Consider the following 19,616-nt stretch of genomic DNA (forward strand, 5'->3'; position numbering starts at 1 on the left):
GATATAGTGACTGAGAAGACCATGACATATGGATAATGTAATAGTCATACTCATTAAATATTTGGTGCAGTATGGTATGAAGCTGATCACTTGGTACCACGTAGTAAAGATTAGCATTTGCTTCCAATGAAAAGACTGCACTTAGACAATGCCAGGAAAATACATAGAACTGCATTACATAACCACTAGAAGAGCTCACTGTTAAATACAAGTGCTCAAGTATGGTAGCATTGTTTAGGGTGGCATTACATGCTCACCAGTCTGTTTGAAAATGTGGTGAAGCATGGTCCATGTCCATAGTACTCCCCCCATTGTGTTATAGTGCATTGCCTGTGCTCTTTGCACCACTGAACTTAAACCAGTTTTGCCCGGTGTGATGAGTAGTGTGTTCTGCAGCGATGATGTCCTGATCTGTGGAGTCCACATTGGACTGTTTGTGATGGTTCTAGCTATGTGTGCCATATGTTGAAGTTTGCAGTCAATTAATCACACTCCTGTTTAATGCACACAAGGTATCACAATGTTGTAGTGTGGGTGTCTGCTCACTGTTGTCCTTTGCTTATGGAATATTCCCCCAGAGCTCTGTGCGGACATCGCCACGGCCACCGTTGTGCATGTAATCTTGCTAGTTGAGTTCATGTTTTTTATTAATTAATGTTCTTCAGACAAAGCATTGAGAGGTTCATTCAGACCCGGCCGCAACAGAGGCCCGCAGCGCAGTTTGGTGGTGACGGCAGACTGCGCATGCGCAGCAGCCGCACAGTAGCTGCGCGGCTGTGCACATTGCGGTTGCATCCCCGATGGATGCGACCGCAATGTGATTGACAGGCGATCGTGTTGCGGGGCGGGATGGGACCGTTTTCAGGGCTGCTGCGTGATGTCAAATGCAGGCTCCCTGGGAAAAAAAATGGCTGTTGCCAGGCGTTAACCTTAGATCCGATGCGTCCACAAATTAATTGCGGATGCATCGGGGAGCGCCCTCACACATGCTGGGCGGCCTTGCCCTGTGCTGGAGGGCAGTCAGCATGTGCAGAGATGAGCGCAGATCATCTGTGTTATAACCCCCTTAATCCTGAGACCGTGATTTAGGCAGCAGAGTTAGCAGTAGTAGCGGTATGATTCTCTGGAACAGTTTCCATATTTATAACGCAGTCAGCAATGGCAACGACTTCAAGCAAACTTGCAATTCTAATTTTGTGCGATTTTAATTAAACATCTTCTATAGTAGGCAAAGAAAAAGCATTATTTGTCATTAATTGGAACAGAGTACTGGGTTTCCTTTCTTCAGCTGTCTATTAATAAATTTCCATAATTAATTTACCATATTCACAAATGAGCATTTAATGGTGTGGGTATAAATTATTAAGCAGCTCAGTCTTGTCATGGAGTCCAGCTCAGGACATGTCTAACTAAAGTGAATATCACACATCGATTTGTGGCATGAATACTGATTGTTTGCCAGACTAGAGGCGCACCAAATCTCATGTTTATGGCAAAGAATTCTGCTTTTACTTGCAGAGCAACTATTGTACCTGCTAAGGCTATTCTTTGCTGATGAGCTATGGCGGGTTAGCAGGAGGAAACAGTTCAGTACAAGTTTTCTGGCGCATCATATTCTGTATGAATGCCTGTTTGTTGTGGCCAGTGCGCTCCTTTACAACCAGCCTGGTAAATACCAGCAGTGGACAAGCCAGGCTTCATAGCTGTAAGATGGGTTATTGACTGCTGTATTTAATGATTTAAAAAAAATTATCTGAATGCATGGAGTTCATTAGCTTAGTAACTCAGGCAATCCATAAACCGTGTAAGTAAACCTGGTGATAAATATTCTGAGTTGGGTGTTGAGCGCAATCAGCAAACACACAGCTTGGTGACATGTAGGAAGGACAAAATTCAATCACAATATAATTTCTCTAACGTCCTTGAGGATGCTGGGACTCCGTAAGGACCATGGGGAATAGACGGGCTCCGCAGGAGATAGGGCACTTTAAGAAAGCTTTGGACTCTGGGTGTGCACTGGCTCCTCCCTCTATGCCCCTCCTCCAGACCTCAGTTTTACACTGTGCCCAGAGCAGGATGGGTGCACTGCAGAGAGCTCTGCAGAGTTCTCTGCCTAGAAGCATTTTTGTTTGGATTTTTTTCTACTTTTTTACAGGGAGCACTGCTGGCAACAGGCTCCCTGCATCGAGGGACTGAGGAGAGAGGGGCAGACCTTCTTGTCTAAGATAGGCTCTGCTTCCTCGGCTACTGGACACCATTAGCTCCAGAGGGGGTGAACACAGGTTCTTACTGGGCGTTCACCCCCAGAGCTGCGCCGCCGTTCTCCTCACAGAGCCAGAAGAACCTAAGTCAGAAGACGTCAGGCGGCAGAAGTCTTCAGCTTCACAGAGGTAACGCACAGCACTGCAGCATTGCTCCCATACACCTCACATACTCCGGTCACTGTAAGGGTGCAGGGCGCAGGGGGGGGGGGGGCGCCCTGGGCAGCAATAGAACACCTTTATTATGGCAAAAGACAATATACATGTACAGGTGGGCACTGTACATGTATATAAAAGAGCCCCCGCCATATTTTAGTAAGTTTGAGCGGGACAGAAGCCCGCCGCCGAGGGGGCGAGGCTTCTCCCTCAGCACTCACCAGCGCCATTTTCTCTCCACAGCACCGCTGAGAGGAAGCTCCCCGGACTCTTCCCTGCTTACACACGGTGAAGGGGTGTTTAAAAGAGAGGGGGGGGGGCACATAATTGGCGGATAACATATTATACAGCGCGGCTAGGGGAAAAACATTTTGTGTTGGTCTCCAGGGTCATTGCGCTGGGGTGTGTGCTGGCATACTCTCTCTCTCTGTCTCTCCAAAGGGCCTTGAAGGGGATACTGTCTTCAGAAAAGAGGTTCCCTGTGTGTGTGAAGTATGTCGGTACGCGTGTGTCGACGTGTTTGACGAGGAAGGCTCGCTTAATGTGGAGGGGGAGTGCTTGAATGTCATGTCGCCGTTGGCAACACCGGAATTGGTGGATATGCTGAATGTCTTGAATGCAAATGTCAATCTATTGCATAAAAGGTTAGACAAGGCTGAAGCTAGGGATCAGTCAGGTAGCCAGTCCATGCCTGTCCCTGTGGCGCCAGGCCCTTCAGGGTCTCAGAAGCGCACCATATCCCAGATCGATGACACAGATACTGACTGTCAGGTCCGGGTGTTTTTGTGAATCCGTTAACCCGGGACCAACCACAGGTGTAGGTGCTGGGGTATAAAGAAAGCAGGGAGGACGAAGAACATTCCGTTTCATATATTTATTAAAAATAACAATTCAGTAAAGAGTTAAATGACAAGTTGTTAATCATCATATTATACTGAAGTACAGGTTGAGTATCCCATATCCATATATTCCGAAATACGGAATATTCCGAAATACAGACTTTTTTGAGTGAGAGTGAGATAGTGAAACCTTTGTTTTTTGATGGCTCAATGTACACAAACTTTGTTTAATACACAAAGTTATTAAAAATACTGTATTAAATGACCTTCAGGCTGTGTATATAAGGTGTATATGAAACATAAATGAATTGTGTGAATGTAGACACACTTTGTTTAATGCACAAAGTTATAAAAAAATATTGGCTAAAATTACCTTCAGGCTGTGTATATAAGGTATATATGTAACATAAATGCATTCTGTGCTTAGATTTAGGTCCCATCACCATGATATCTCATTATGGTATGCAATTATTCCAAAATACGGAAAAATCCGATATCCAAAATACCTCTGGTCCCAAGCATTTTGGATAAGGGATACTCAACCTGTATTGCAGGAATGGCAGAAATAATATGCAGGATAAATCTCAAAAACAAATAACAGAAATGTTCATGGAACTGTATATAAAACAAGCTGATGAATAAATGTTGAATTGTCCAAATATAAACAAGCTTTGATGCTGAACTGCAGAATGTGTTTAACTGGGTAATGCAGACATGAAGAAATAACTGTAAGGATTTGCAATTAAGTTTTGAGAGTTAACTGAGAGGCTGTGAAGAATTATCCTTGTTATGGTAACATAAAAAATAAAAGTACTGAATTGGGTTACTTGCGGGTTCCGGAGATCACTGTGAAAACTGTAGCAGATGACAAGGTGATGAACGGGTTAAATGCAGAGTAGAACAAACGAACAGCTGAGGGTAGTGGAATCCTCCAAACTTTGTATGGTTGAAGGCAGGCAGACAAGGTAACCTCATGCAAGACTCTGGGAATCCACCTGTTTCCAGTAGGTGTGCAATTAACTGACAGCACAGCGGAGAGCCGGTGGATCTTTAGCAGTGAAGGCTGCAGACGGACCGGTGGGAACGGAGGCGATATCTGGACCACGGGAATCACACAGGAATGCACGGAGAGAGCTCAGAGCTAGAGCACAGCGTTGATACAACAAAGCACTGGCCCAGAGTAACATAATCCCAGCCTACTTAAAGGCAGCACAAGCACGGGATTGGCTTACACCTGCCCACAGGTGTTTTCACAAGTGCTCTGTATTACCTATTTGGTCTCCAACATGGCCACCTCCTATACAGCAGACACACCGCAGTGCCTTAGGCCATTTGGTCCCCGCACTCCCAGTTCCCAGACTCTGCATTACCTGTGCCACTGATCACGCAGCGTCCCCACACGGGCGCACAGCACCGCGAGCAACCGCACTGGCAACGGACGAACCCCAGAACCCGCAGAGGTGAGAGACCGGTTCGTGACACTGACACGGATACTGACCCTAGTGTCGACTATGAAGATGCAAAATTACAGCCGAGGGTGGGAAAGGTATTCAGTACATGATTATTGCCATTAAAGAGGTTTTGCATATTACTGAGGAACCCCCTGTCCCTGACACGAGGGTACACATGTATAAAGGGAAAAAGCCTGAAGTCACCTTTCCGTCCTCATTTGAACTGAGTGAATTGTGCGAAAAGGCTTGGGAATCTCCGGATAGGAGACCACAAGTTCCCAAAAGGATTCTTATGGCGTATCCTTTTCCACAAACAGATAGGATACGATGGGAATCTTCGCCAAAAGTAGACAAGGCGCTGACATGCTTGTCCAAAAAGGTGGCACTGCCTTCTCAGGATACGGCTTCCCTCAAGGATCCTGCTGATCGCAGGCAGGAAATTACCATGAAGCACATTTACACTCATTCAGGTACTATTGTTAGACTGGCTATGGCGTCGGCCTGGGTTTGTAGTGCGGTTGTGGCATGGGCAGATTCCTTATCTACGGAGATTGACACCTTAGATAGGGATGCCATTCAAATGACCATAGAGCATATCAGAGATGCTGCCTTGTATATGAGAGACATTTGTTTATTAAGCTCCAGAATAAATGCTATGTCTATTTCTGCTAGGCGGCTCTTGTGGACCCGACAGTGGACGGGAGACGCCGATTCAAAGCGGCATATGGAGTCCTTGCCTTACAAAGGGGAGGAGTTGTTTGGAGACGGCCTCTCGGACCTTGTCTCTACTGCTACGGCTGGTAAGTTGAATTTCTTACCTAATGTCCCCCCGCAGCATACAAAAAAGGCACCTCATTATCAAATGCAGTTCTTTCGTTCCAATAAAAACAAAAAGGTACGGGGATCGTCCTTTGTTGCCAGAGGGAAAGGCAGGGGAAAGAAGCTGCACACAGCTAGTTCCCAAGAGCAGAAGTGCTCCCCTGCGTCTGCAAAGTCCACCGCATGACGCTGGGGCTTCCCGGGGAAAGGCAGATCTAGTAGGGGCTCGTCTTCGGTTTTTCAGCCACGTCTGGGTTCACTCGCAGGTGGATCCCTGGGCATTAGAGATTGTTTCTCAAGGATACAGGCTGGAATTCGAAGACTTGCCTCCTCGCCGATTTTTCAAATCGGCTCTGCCGGCTTCCCCGTCAGAGAGGGAGCTAGTGTTGGCAGCAATCCAAAAATTGTATATTCAACAGGTGATTGTCACAGTTCCTCATCTCCAGCAAGGAGAGGGATATTACTCAACCCTGTTTGTGGTCCCGAAACCGGACGGTTCGGTCAGACCCATTTTAAACCTAAAATCCCTGAACCTGTACTTGAAGAGGTTCAAGTTCAAAATGGAATCACTCAGGGCGGTCATCGCCAGCCTGGAGGGGGGGGATTGGATGGTGTCCCTGGACATAAAGGATGCTTACCTTCATGTTCCGGTATTCCCCCCTCATCAGGCGTTCCTGAGATTTGCAGTGCAGGACTGTCACTACCAATTTCAGACGTTGCCGTTTGGGCTTTCCACGGCCTTGAGAATTTTCACCAAGGTAATGGCGGAAATGATGGTGCTCCTGCGCAAGCAGGGTGTCACAATTATCCCATACTTGGACGATCTCCTCATAAAGGCGAGATCTCGGGAGAAGTTGCTGGACAGCGTGTCTCTGTCCATGAAGACGCTGCAGTTAAACGGCTGGATTCTCAATATACCAAAGTCCCAGCTAGTCCCTACAACGGGTCTAACTTTTTTGGGCCTGATTCTAGACACAGACCAGAAAAAGGTTTTTCTTCCGGTCGAAAAGGTTCAGGAGCTCATAGCCCTGGTCAGGAACCTATTAAAACCAAAACAGGTTTCAGTGCATCATTGCACGCGGGTCCTGGGGAAGATGTTGGCTTCATACGAGGCCATCCCTTTCGGCAGGTTCTATGCGAGGACTTTTCAATGGGACCTCTTGGACAAGTGGTCCGGGTACCATTTACAAATGCATCTAAGGATCACCCTGTCTCCCAGGATTAGGGTATCTCTCCTGTGGTGGCTGCATAGTGCTCACCTACTAGAGGGTCGCAGGTTCGGCATTCAGGACTGGGTCCTGGTGACCACGGACGCAAGCCTCCGAGGCTGGGGAGCAGTCACACTGGGAAGAAATTTCCAAGGTCTCTTGTCAAATCTAGAGACTTGTCTCCACATCAACGTCCTGGAGTTGAGGGCCATATACAACGCCCTGCGTCAAGCGGAGGAATTGCTTCGGGAAAAACCGGTTCTGATTCAGTCAGACAATGTCACGGCAGTGACTCGTATAAACCGCCAAGGCGGAACAAGGAGCAGAGTGGCCATGGCAGAAGCGACCAGGATTCTACGCTGGGCAGAAGGCCATGTAAGCGCGCTATCAGCAGTGTTCATCCCGGGGGGTGGACAACTGGGAGGCGGACTTCCTCAGCAGGCACGACCTGCATCCGGGAGAGTGGGGACTTCATCAAGAAGTCTTCGCACAGATCACGGGTCGGTGGGGACTGCCTCAAATAGACATGATGGCATCCCGTCTCAACAAAAAGCTAAAGCGGTATTGCGCCAGGTCAAGGGACCCTCAGTCGGTAGCGGTAGACGCTCTGGTGACACCTTGGGTGTTCAGATCGGTCTATGTGTTTCCTCCTCTTCCTCTCATACCCAAAGTGTTGAAAATAAAAAGAATAAGCAGGGTCAGAACAATCCTCATTGTTCCAGATTGGCCACGGAGGACTTGGTATCCGGAGCTGCAAGAGTTGCTCACTGAAGATCCGTGGCCTCTTCCTCTAAGACAGGACCTGCTGCGGCAGGGGCCCTGTCTGTTCCAAGACTTACTGCGGCTGCGTTTGATGGCATGGCGGTTGAACGCCGGATCCTAGCGGAAAAAGGGATTCCGGAGGAGGTCATTCCTACCCTGATCAAGGCTAGGAAAGACGTGACGTTAAAACATTATCACCGTATATGGCGAAAATATGTTTCTTGGTGTGAGGCCAGAGCTGCTCCTACGGAGGAGTTCCATTTGGGCCGTCTACTTCACTTCCTTCAAACAGGAGTGACTTTGGGCCTAAAATTAGGGTCCATAAAGGTCCAAATTTCGGCCTTATCCATTTTCTTTCAAAGAGAATTAGCCTCTCTTCCTAAAGTACAGACTTTTGTGAAGGGTGTGCTGCATATTCAGCCTCCCTTTGTGCCGCCGGTGGCGCCTTGGGATCTTAACGTGGTGTTTCCTCAAGTCACCTTGGTTTGAACCACTCAAAACTGTGGAGTTGAAATACCTCACGTGGAAAGTAGTCATGTTGTTGGCTTCGGCAAGACGTGTTTCAGAATTGGCGGCTTTATCACATAAAAGCCCATACTTGGTTTTTCACGTGGATAGGGCAGAGTTGAGGACTCGTCCTCACTTTCTGCCAAAAGTGGTCTCATCTTTTCATGTGAACCAACCTATTGTCGTGCCTGTGGCTACATGGGACTTGGAGGATTCCGAGTCCCTGGATGTGGTCAGGGTTTTGAAGATTTATGTGACCAGAACAGCTGGAATCAGGAAGACTGAAGCTCTGTTTCTTCTGTATGCGGCCAACAAGGTTGGCGCTCCTGCTTCAAAGCAGACTATTGCTCGCTGGATCTGTAATACGATTCAGCAGGCGCATTCTACGGCAGGTTTGCCATTGCCTAAATCGGTTAAGGCCCATTCCACTAGGAAAGTGGGCTCTTCTTGGGCGGCTGCCCGAGGGGTCTCGGCATTACAGTTGGTCGGGGTCTAACACCTTTGCAAAGTTCTATAAGTTTGATACCCTGGCTGAGGAGGACCTCCTGTTTGCTCAATCAGTGCTGCAGAGTCATCCGCACTCTCCCGCCCGTTTGGGAGCTTTGGTATAATCCCCATGGTCCTTACGGAGTCCCAGCATCCTCAAGGACGTTAGAGAAAATAAGATTTTACTTACCGGTAAATCTATTTCTCGTAGTTCGTAGAGGATGCTGGGCGCCCGTCCCAAGTGCGGACTTCTTCTGCAAGACTTGTATATAGTTGTTGCTTACATAAGGGTTATGTTATAGTTTATCGGTTGAACCGAGGCTATGTTGTTGTTCGTACTGTTGACTGGGTAGTGTATCACAAGTTATACGGTGTGGCTGGTATGGATCTCGCCCTTAGATTTACAAAAATCCTTCCTCGTACTGTCCATCTCCTCTGGGCACAGTTTCCCTAACTGAGGTCTGGAGGAGGGGCATAGAGGGAGGAGCCAGTGCACACCCAAAGTCCAAAGCTTTCTTAAAGTGCCCTATCTCCTGCGGAGCCCGTCTATTCCCCATGGTCCTTACGGAGTCCCAGGATCCTCTACGGACTACGAGAAATAGATTTACCAGTTAGTAAAATCTTTTTTTTTACTTTACATCTAAAGCCATGAGTGGTTGTACTTGTTTATACACCTTTACTACTCATCAAATATGTGCAATGGGAGAAGAGGAAGAGAGCATTGTCCATTTTCATGATCTATTTGCAAAAGGCTACTGTGATGATGACTTGTCTTTTGTGTGACTGATAATGACTTGTCCTTTTGGGTGATATTATTTACAAATCATTGAGACTGAAATTCCACAGGTGTTCACCCTCTGCTGCATTAAGCTATGAAAGTGTTGGACAGTTATTGTATGACAAATTAACATTAAAAACAAAAACTATACTGAATCTTTGTTCTACTGTATGTGAACACTGATCTTTTATTTGAAATTTCTTTCAGCTTGGTCAGGAGGAAAAGTTCGATTTGCTAAATGTGCTGGAATTTACAAGGTAAAACTTATGTCTGGACATTTTAATTGGTATTATGTCAACCACATTTAATGTTTAACTTTTCTTTCTTATGTGTCCCATAGAACCAATATTAGTAAATCAAATTAAAATTTGTATAATTTCCGAAGTGAGCTATCTGAGCCACTTGTATTAGTACTCTCATCGTATTACACAATTCTTTTTTTTTTTTTTTTTTTTTGCAGTAATCGAAAACGTATGTCTGTGATCGTCCGTAACTCATCTGGGAAACTGAGATTGTACTGCAAGGGGGCTGTAAGTAATATACACTTTTATGCAACTCAGGCTTCCGTACGCATTGTTTTCTCATCCTTGCCTGTCCATGCTTATCTGCCTGTTCACTTGCTTTTACCATTCTCTTATTCAAGTTTTGTTTCCACAGTGCCTGGCTTTGGTGTCTGTGTGCAGCCTTAGTGGCCAATTAAGTATAATTTTAATTATATACCACTCTTTCTCCAATAGGACTCAAGGCGCTTAACAGACAGAATAAACATAAACAATGAAATACAGAAAAACTTTTCATTAAATACAGAGAGCATGGGAATAGTAAAGGGACATTAAGGAAATGCTTACGTAAACAGGAAAGTCCTGAGTCTGTTTTTGAAGGATTCTAGAGTGGGGGCCTCTCAAACTGTGTGGCTAAAAGCCTGACCCCCAAAATAATTACGGGAGATTCTAGGTACTGCTAAAAGTACTTCTTCTACAGATAACAGTAATTGAGCAGGGCGGTAGGGAATCAGGAGCTGCTTCAGATACCATGGGCCCTGGTCATGTAGGACTTTCAAAGTCAGTAAGCCAAACTAGCTGCGTTTTGTACCAGCTTTAAGTGGTGCAATTCTTTTGCTGGGAGGCCAAGGTAGAGGGCATTGCAGTATTCTAATCAAGATGATACAAATGCATGTATGACTTTTGGCAGATCTTTAGAGGGTATTAAGTGCTTGAGTCTGACTATGTTCCTCAGATGAAAGAATGATTTGATTGTAGCTGATACTTGATGTTTAAGTGTCAGGCCACTATACAGAACAACGCCAAGATTCCACATATGATCAGTGTTTTGTAATGTCAAGTTGGTTGGCTATTCTGCAGTCTTGTCCTTTGATGTTGAGGTCCTATCATGAGGAACTCTGTTATATCAGGATTTAGTTGCAGCCTACTTTGCACTCTTGGAGCTCACCTAGACAGCCATTTAGTGTTTTTATTGGGTTCTCGGTTGTTATTGGGTATCCGGTGCAAAGTACAGGTACAGTTGCGTATAATCTACATAGCGCTGCTAGACAAGGATATGACGTGTGATTTGTTCACCCAGTGGTAGCATGGATACTGCAAAAAGCATGGTGGATAGTATAGAACCTTGTGGAACACCACACGGCAATGGTACTGGTGACGATGAGTATGCTCCAGATGAAACTTTCTGACCAGCCGGTGAGAAATTATTTCAGCCAGCTAAGGACTGTGCCATCCAGTCCACAGAAATTGTTTAGGTGCTCAATCAGAATCCCATGGTCCATGGTATCAAATGCTGCAGAGAGATCTAGGATGATTAATATTGATCAGTAACCACTGTCTCTTGCCTTCAGAAGATCATTAAGCACACATACCAGGGATGTTTCGGTGCAAATATCATGGTTTGTCAGGCGGGTTTCCAGATGACTTGCAACCACTTTCTCAATAACTTTTCCTAGAAAAGGAAGGTTTGATACTGGTTTGTAGTTTGTCATGCAGTCAGGGTCTAAATTAGAATTTTTTTTTTTAAAGTGGTCTGACAGTTGCTTCCTTTAGTGGTTCTGGAAAAATGCTTGTCTGCAAAGAGCATTTAACTATATATGCAAAAACAAGGCCAGTTATGTCCATATACCCTAGATCAGGGGTGAGGAACCTTTGGCCCTACAGCTGTTGTTGAACTACACATACCAGCATGCCCTGCTACAGTTTTGCTATTTGGCTATGCTAAAACTGTTGCAGGGCCTGCTGGGATGTGTAGTTCAACATATAAAGACCAGAAGAAAGAAGTATTCCCTAGTATGGGCACACTCTGACTTTGTGACAATATTCTTAAAGTCAAATATCAGCAGTGATATTTGACCACTAATATTAAAATATACCTTTTATTTGTTATCTTAAAACATCTGCGAAAATATTGTGCAAGTGAAAACAAGTGTGAAAATAATAAACAAATGTGACATAAAACTAAAAATTCAGTCACTGCTGCCTTTTCATTCTTCACTCTCTCAAGTGTTTAGAATGTATCCATATTTGTTGCAATAGTCTTTTCCTTAGTATCCTAATGGAAACAATAGTATCCTTTAAATGTACCTCTGTGAGAAAGCTCATTCCACTATTTGGGACTAGGTTGTCATTCTTATTTGACAATCTCTCTCATTCTTGGTAGTGTGCGCACCACTATTTCCAAGTATAATGATCAGACAATGTCATGTCCTGTCTGGTACATGTAATTTGTCCTACTTATCGTGGATATCTATCTCACAGAGCTGTCCTTTATAGTCCCCTGATAAATAAAGTAGAAAATCTTAATATAATTTTATATTCTACTGTATTGTCAACTTTTGTTTGAGATCACCTAATCAATTGGTTATACTACGAATATAATATCGTGCCAGTTGTGGTGATACTGATAATGGTCGCAAACAAATGACACTACTAAACTAATTTGATTGAAAAAACATGCTGTTTTTGCATGCTTATATTCATGATCTTAATTCATGTCATGTGTATTCTGAGGATAACATATGTTCCCTGTCAATTATTCAGGAGTCTTGCCGGTTTAAGATAAACCCTATATAACAGCAATATGCTATTAGGCAACTTGTACCCCCTGATCATGACTTTTATTCCCACATCCACACTTTGTCTGAATATTTATGTCGATTAGGAGCTAAATACCCAGTCAGTCTCTTTCATTGGCCACACAGTTTGATTGACATTTCTAATGTCCAATCATGAATTATTTTTATAAAGAAAATGTCTATTAATGAATGGGCTACCAGGAAAAGCACATTATTGATCGTTTGCAACTTGTATTTTTTTATTTTTTGCTTGAGGTTTTCACCTTCTAGATGGATACATTTTAACCCTTCTATGGATTTCATTAAAGTTTTTATATAGATTTAGCTGAATTGATTAATATTAGTAGTTAAAAATATATCATGATTGTACTATCTATTATTATTGTTATTTAGTTACCAATCATATTTCCTAAGAGATATGATTCTACCCCAGTATATAAGAAGTGACATAAAATTATTTATATAAATGTGCCATCCATATCCATTTGATATGAAATATCATTGTGCATATAATAAATGGAATATTATTTAGTGATGAAATTTACTATCATGAGTGCCATTTCCAATCATCTGGGATGGCTACTCAAATGATACGTGTGTGTGCTGTTGAAAAAGTGCATGAGTGAACGTATTATAATGTATTTGGATGTGAAGACAGTATACCAAAAAGAAAAAGAAAAAAGGAGGTGTGCTAGCTAATAAATATTAGTGTGAGTATACAAATATAAACAATAGTGAAACACGTGACAGACATAACTGTGTAACCTGTAACTGTAACCTCCACCTCTTTGGTAGAAAACTTCTCCTCAATAAATTCTATGCACTCCAAAAGAGCAATTCAGAAACAGGTCATAATGTGGGTCACTCACAAATAAGTGAAGGATTCACATTAGAGGATCTGGAAGAATTGGCAGATCAGGAAGAGAACTCACCCCCAGGTGTAAGACCAATATGTAAGAAGAAAGGGTACCTTTTATCCCCAAGGGAATATCTGCCCAAAAGTGGGAACATTCATGGAATTAGTGTCCAAGGATTTGGACATCGTATGTGAAAAGAACAAATCCAGACATTATGTCATGGATAATCTGACCAAGGATGAAAGAGATGCACTTCATGATATTAAATCCTGGGACAACGTCCAAATAAAACCTTCCGATAAGGGAGGCAATATTGTCATCTGGGACAAGGAACTATACCTTAAGGAGGCAAGGAAACAACTTAATGATATATCATGTTACAAACGTCTACCATCTAACCCCATGGAGATATATAAAAAAACAGTATGACCAAATAATCATGACAGCCTTTGAGACGGGCATTATAAATAAAACAGAATTGAAATTCCTTGAGGTAGAGGAACCTAAGACCCCCACATTCTATTTACTCCCTAAGGTTCATAAGAACGAACGAACACCTCTTGGCCGCCCCATAGTTTCGGGGATAGATGGGTTGACTGAACAGGCCAGCAAATTTTTGGATACCCACCTCAGGAAATTTGTAACTACATTACCGTCCTATACGAAGGACACAACAGACGTACTGTGCAAACTGAATGAAATCCATGTGGATAGGCAAGTTCTCCTTGCCACGTGTGATGTCGAATCACTTTATACCAGCATACAACATGAGAGAGGCATTCAGTCTGCAGAATATTTTCTCCAGAAAGAGGGCAAAACAGAATTTGGAGAATTTTTGCTGAAACTCTTGACGTTTGTACTTCAGAAAAATGTCTTTGTCTTCGATGACAAATATTATTTGCAGGTGCGCGGCACAGCTATGGGGGCGGCTTGTGCCCCCACATATGCTAATATATATTTGGGTTGGTGGGAGGCGTCCATTGTCTTCCATGAGACAATGGAACACTACACCCAATACATCCAAATTTGGATGAGATATATAGATGACCTGCTCATACTGTGGGATGGTCCCAGAGAAGAGTTTAGAGAATTTATTGATGTACTCAACAATAATAACTTTAATCTCAAACTTACTTACGAAATCAGTGAGTCTGAAGTGACGTTTCTGGACCTGAAGGTGAGAAAACTGGAAGATGGTCGAATAGGAACAAATCTACACAGGAAACACACATCAACTAATAGTGTCCTACACAGATCAAGTGCACACTTCCCCCCGGTCCTCAAACGAATCCCCAGAGGGGAGTTCCTGAGAATGAGGAGAAACTGCTCTGGGCTAGCAGAATTCGAACAGAGAGCTACAGAATTGAGTGAGAGACTCCTAAGGAGAGGCTATTCAAAAAGGACTATTAAAAAAGCTAAATACCAAGCACAACAAATGGATCGTAATTATCTGCTCTTTCCCAAGAAAGACATGATAACCAAAAAACCAGATGTTATCAGATTTGTGGGCGATTTCTGCTGGGAATGGGAAGAAATACAGAAAATTATTAATAAACACTGGTCAATTTTGACTTTGGATCCAGATTTGGCTAAAGAACTAGGGCCTAAACCATCCATAAGTTGGGGGAGAGCGAACAACCTAAGTGACGAAATAGTCCATAGCCATTATAGTTCAAATAAAAAAACAACAAACGGAGCTCTAACGGGGTCATATAAATGTGGAGGCTGCAAAGCATGTGATTATATGATAAAAACAACAGAATTTGAAGACAAATATCACAAAACACATAAGATCGGGGACTATATAAACTGTATGACATCTGGAGTTGTTTATTGTCTTGTCTGTACCTGTGGGAAAAGATACATCGGTATGACAACTAGACCATTGAAACAGAGGGTCTTGGAACATGTTGGTTCGATCAGAAATTGCCAAAAGGATTACAATAAATTTAAACAACTGACAACAGTTGCAAAACATTTCCACGATAAACATGCTGGAAAAGTAACAGACCTTAAGGCATTTGGAATAGAACGAGTACATCTGGGAATAAGAGGAGGCAGTGTAACCCAAGAACTGCTGAGAATTGAAAGTCTATGGACTTTCTTACTAGATGGATTACAACCAAACGGCATGAATGAACATTTTTTCATCCTTCTTGACTGGATAAATTCCCTTCATAATAAAATCTTCAAAAGTCCATGCTTCAAAAAATTGGGAACATAGGATAGATCATAATAATTGATTGTATCACCCCGGATATAGTGCACTAGAACACAGTTATGTCTGTCACGTGTTTCACTATTGTTTATGTTTGTATACTCTCACTAATATTTATTTATTAGCTAGCACACCTCCTTTTTTCTTTTTGGTATACTGTCTTCACATCCAAATACATTATAATACGTTCACTCATGCACTTTTTCAACAGCACACACACGTATCATTTGAGTAGCCATCCCAGATGATTGGAAATGGCACTCATGATAGTAAATTTCATCACTAAATAATATTCCATTTATTATATGCACAATGATATTTCAAATCAAATGGATATGTATGGCACATTTATATAAATAATTTTATGTCACTTCTTATATACTGGGGTAGAATCATATCTCTTAGGAAATATGATTGGTAACTAAATAACAATAATAATAGATAGTACAATCATGATATATTTTTAACTACAAATATTAATCAATTCAGCTAAATCTATATAAAAACTTTAATGAAATCCATAGAAGGGTTAAAATGTATCCATCTAGAAGGTGAAAACCTCAAGCAAAAAATAAAAAAATACAAGTTGCAAACCATCAATAATTTGCTTTTCCTGGTAGCCCATTCATTAATAGACATTTTCTTTATAAAAATAATTCATGATTGGACATTAGAAATGTCAATCAAACTGTGTGGCCAATGAAAGAGACTGACTGGGTATTTAGCTCCTAATCGACATAAATATTCAGACAAAGTGTGGATGTGGGAATAAAAGTCATGATCAGGGGGTACAAGTTGCCTAATAGCATATTGCTGTTATATAGGGTTTATCTTAAACCGGCAAGACTCCTGAATAATTGACAGGGAACATATGTTATCCTCAGAATACACATGACATGAATTAAGATCATGAATGTAAGCATGCAAAAACAGCATGTTTTTTCAATCAAATTAGTTTAGTAGTGTCATTTGTTTGCGACCATTATCAGTATCACCACAACTGGCACGATATTATATTCGTAGTATAACCAATTGATTAGGTGATCTCAAACAAAAGTTGACAATACAGTAGAATATAAAATTATATTAAGATTTTCTACTTTTATTTATCAGGGGACTATAAAGGACAGCTCTGTGAGATAGATATCCACGATAAGTAGGACAAATTACATGTACCAGACAGGACATGACATTGTCTGATCATTATACTTGGACATAGTGGTGCGCACACTACCAAGAATGAGAGAGATTGTCAATTAAGAATGACAACCTAGTCCCAAATAGTGGAATGAGCTTTCTCACAGAGGTACATTTAAAGGATACTATTGTTTCCATTAGGATACTAAGGAAAAGACTATTGCAACAAATATGGATACATTCTAAACACTTGAGAGAGTGAAGAATGAAAAGGCAGCAGTGACTGAATTTTTAGTTTTATGTCACATTTGTTGATTATTTTCACACTTGTTTTCACTTGCACAATATTTTCGCAGATATTTTAAGATAACAAATAAAAGGTATATTTTAATATTAGTGGTCAAATATCACTGCTGATATTTGACTTTAAGAATATTGTCACAAAGTCCGAGTGTGCCCATACTAGGGAATACATCTTTCTTCTGGTCTTTATATGTATACAATTTATTCCCAGGAGCACCTCCCATATAACTCAATTGATAGATAATCAATGAGATTTAAATACATGGGAAAGGATTCTATGTGACTTACTGGTATTTATTGATTAGTATATATATATATATGTCTGTGCGACCCCTTCTCCTTTTCTCTATCCATGTGTAGTTCAACAACAGCTATAGGGCCACAGGTTCCCCGTGCCTGCCCTAGATGCTTGGTTGAGGCAGGGTCCAGGCTACAGGTAGATTCCTACCTAAAAAACGGGTCTTATTTTCGGCATACCTATTTTTGTAAAGGTAGTTTTATATATATATATATATATATATATATATATATATATATATATATATATATATATATATATATATATATAGAGAGAGAGAGAGAGAGAGTACTGTGCAAAAGTTTTAGGCAGGCATGGAAAACATGCTGCAAAGTAAGTATGCTTTCAAAGTGTTAATAGTATATTTTTATGAATTAACAAAATGCAAAGTGAATGAACAGAAGACAAATCTAACTCAAATCAATATTTGGTGTGACCAATCTTTACCTATAAACAGCATCGCAACATAAATTCTTCTAGGTACAGTAGCACAAAATTTTTGAAGGAACTTGGCAGGGAGATTGTTCCAAGCACCTTGGAGAACTAACCACTGATGATCTGTGGATGTAGGCTTGCTCTAATCCTTCTGTCTCTTCATGTAATCGCAGACAGACTCTTATGATTTTGAGATGAGCGCTCTGTTGGGGCCATATAGTCATTCCAGGACTCCTTGTACTTCTTTACGCTGAAGATAGTTCTTAATGACATAACTGTATGGTTGAGGTTGTTGTCCTGCTTAAAAAATAAATTTAGAGCCAATCAGATGCCTAACTGATGGTAATGCATGATGGATAAGTACCTGCCTGTATTTTTCAACATTGAGGGCACCATTAATCCTGCTGGGAAAAAATTGTGTGCATGTGTACCTAGAAATATTGATGCTATTTGAAGGCAAATACTGATTTGTTTTAGATTTTTCTTCTGTTCATTCACTTTGCAGTTTAATTGATAAATATAAACTATTACCACTTCTATTTTTGAAAGCATTCTTGCTTTGCGGCATTGTTTTCGCACCTTCCTAAAACTTTTGCTCCGTAATGTGTGTGTGTGTGTGTGTGTGTGTGTGTGTGTGTGTGTGTGTATATGTATGTATGTATGTATGTATGTATGTATGTATGTACGTACGTATATATTTATATAATTAAAAAAACAAACAAATATATATATCTATCTCCTATATAATAGCCCAGATCTGTCACTCTGTGACTGTGTGGATAATGCCTGGGCATGGCTAGGAGTTCTCATTGGGTTAGCGCTAGGTCTATCACACCCAGCCCACAGCTGATTGGCCGAGAAACACCCTCCCACACAGGTTACATCCAATGGGAGGCTCTGCCCTTTGCATGCTGTGTGTTCCCTGGACTTCACTGGGCTGTAGAGGGACTCGCCGTCGGGGGAAAACTGCAGTGCCTGTACAGCAGGAGAATATTACCTGACACTTCCGCGGAACACTTATCTTCCACTATAATGCATATGATATAAATAGCACACTGTCTCCGTTTGTATTAACTTTTATATGTGGTGCAGTACATCTAATTGTTGTGAACCATGACTGTCAATGCAGATGTCTGATGATAGCCAGCGGTACATGCTATCCCGCTATATAGCATACAGGAGACTGGTATAGGTATATCAACGGTAGTCGGCAGTGTAAGCTGCTCCATTGTATGCGTCCCACCGCCAGCCGTGTCACATTTACTTCGACATTGACAGTCATGGTTCACAACAATTAGATGTACTGCACCACGTAAAAAAGTTAATACAAACGGAGACAGTGTGCTATTTATATCATATGCATTACAGTGGAAGATAAGTGTGTTGCAGAGTACAGTACTAAAGGTGGCTGACCCCAACCCCCAAGGAATCAAAGCATAACCCCTCCCCCACCCACAGCACCTTCTGTCCCCATCCAAGGGCCACCCACAACCACCCCTCCCCCACCCGCAGCATCTACAGATCCCACCTGCAGCACCCCGCAACCACCCGCAGCACCTCCAAAACCCCTCCCCCAAACACATCCCATCCTGCGCCCGGCACTCCCCAAGCGCACCCTCACCCGCACCTCCATACCGCCTCCTTCATCTGCAGCCCCCCGCCCCTCCAACAGCAGCATCTACATACCCCATCCGCGCCCCACCTCTCCCGCAGCACCTCTGGACCCCATCCGCACCCCTTGTGCACCCTCCCCCACCCGCAGCACCTCTGGACCTCCTTTCCCATCTGCGCATCCTCTGCAACCACCCCTCCACCACCTGCGGTGGCTCAGGACTCCCTGCCCCACCCGTGGCACCGCCACACCCACCCCTCTCCCACCCGTGGCACCCCCACAACAGCCCCTCCACCACACCCTGGAGATCTGCATCTCCCCCAACCACAGCACATCACACGCCCTTTGCCCGTGCAATATTTAACTACTCACAAAATTATGATTGGAGGTAATGCTCCATATAATACAAA

At 42.7% G+C, this 19,616-nt stretch overlaps 1 protein-coding gene across 9 annotated transcripts in view; it reads left to right on the forward strand.

Moving 5' to 3' along the window:
* ATP8A1 (ATPase phospholipid transporting 8A1) overlaps positions 1-19,616 on the forward strand; it is a 613,161-nt gene that overhangs the window by 362,764 nt on the left and 230,781 nt on the right. For all 9 annotated transcript variants that reach the window (XM_063920998.1, XM_063921003.1, XM_063920996.1 and 6 more), the window contains 2 exons: positions 9,475-9,524; positions 9,728-9,797. In XM_063920998.1, coding sequence (XP_063777068.1) covers positions 9,475-9,524; positions 9,728-9,797 — 120 coding nt within the window. The remainder of the gene's footprint in view (positions 1-9,474; positions 9,525-9,727; positions 9,798-19,616) is intronic.

The sequence above is a fragment of the Pseudophryne corroboree genome, chromosome 1, assembly GCF_028390025.1.
Source record: "Pseudophryne corroboree isolate aPseCor3 chromosome 1, aPseCor3.hap2, whole genome shotgun sequence".
Taxonomy (NCBI): Eukaryota; Metazoa; Chordata; class Amphibia; order Anura; family Myobatrachidae; genus Pseudophryne; species Pseudophryne corroboree.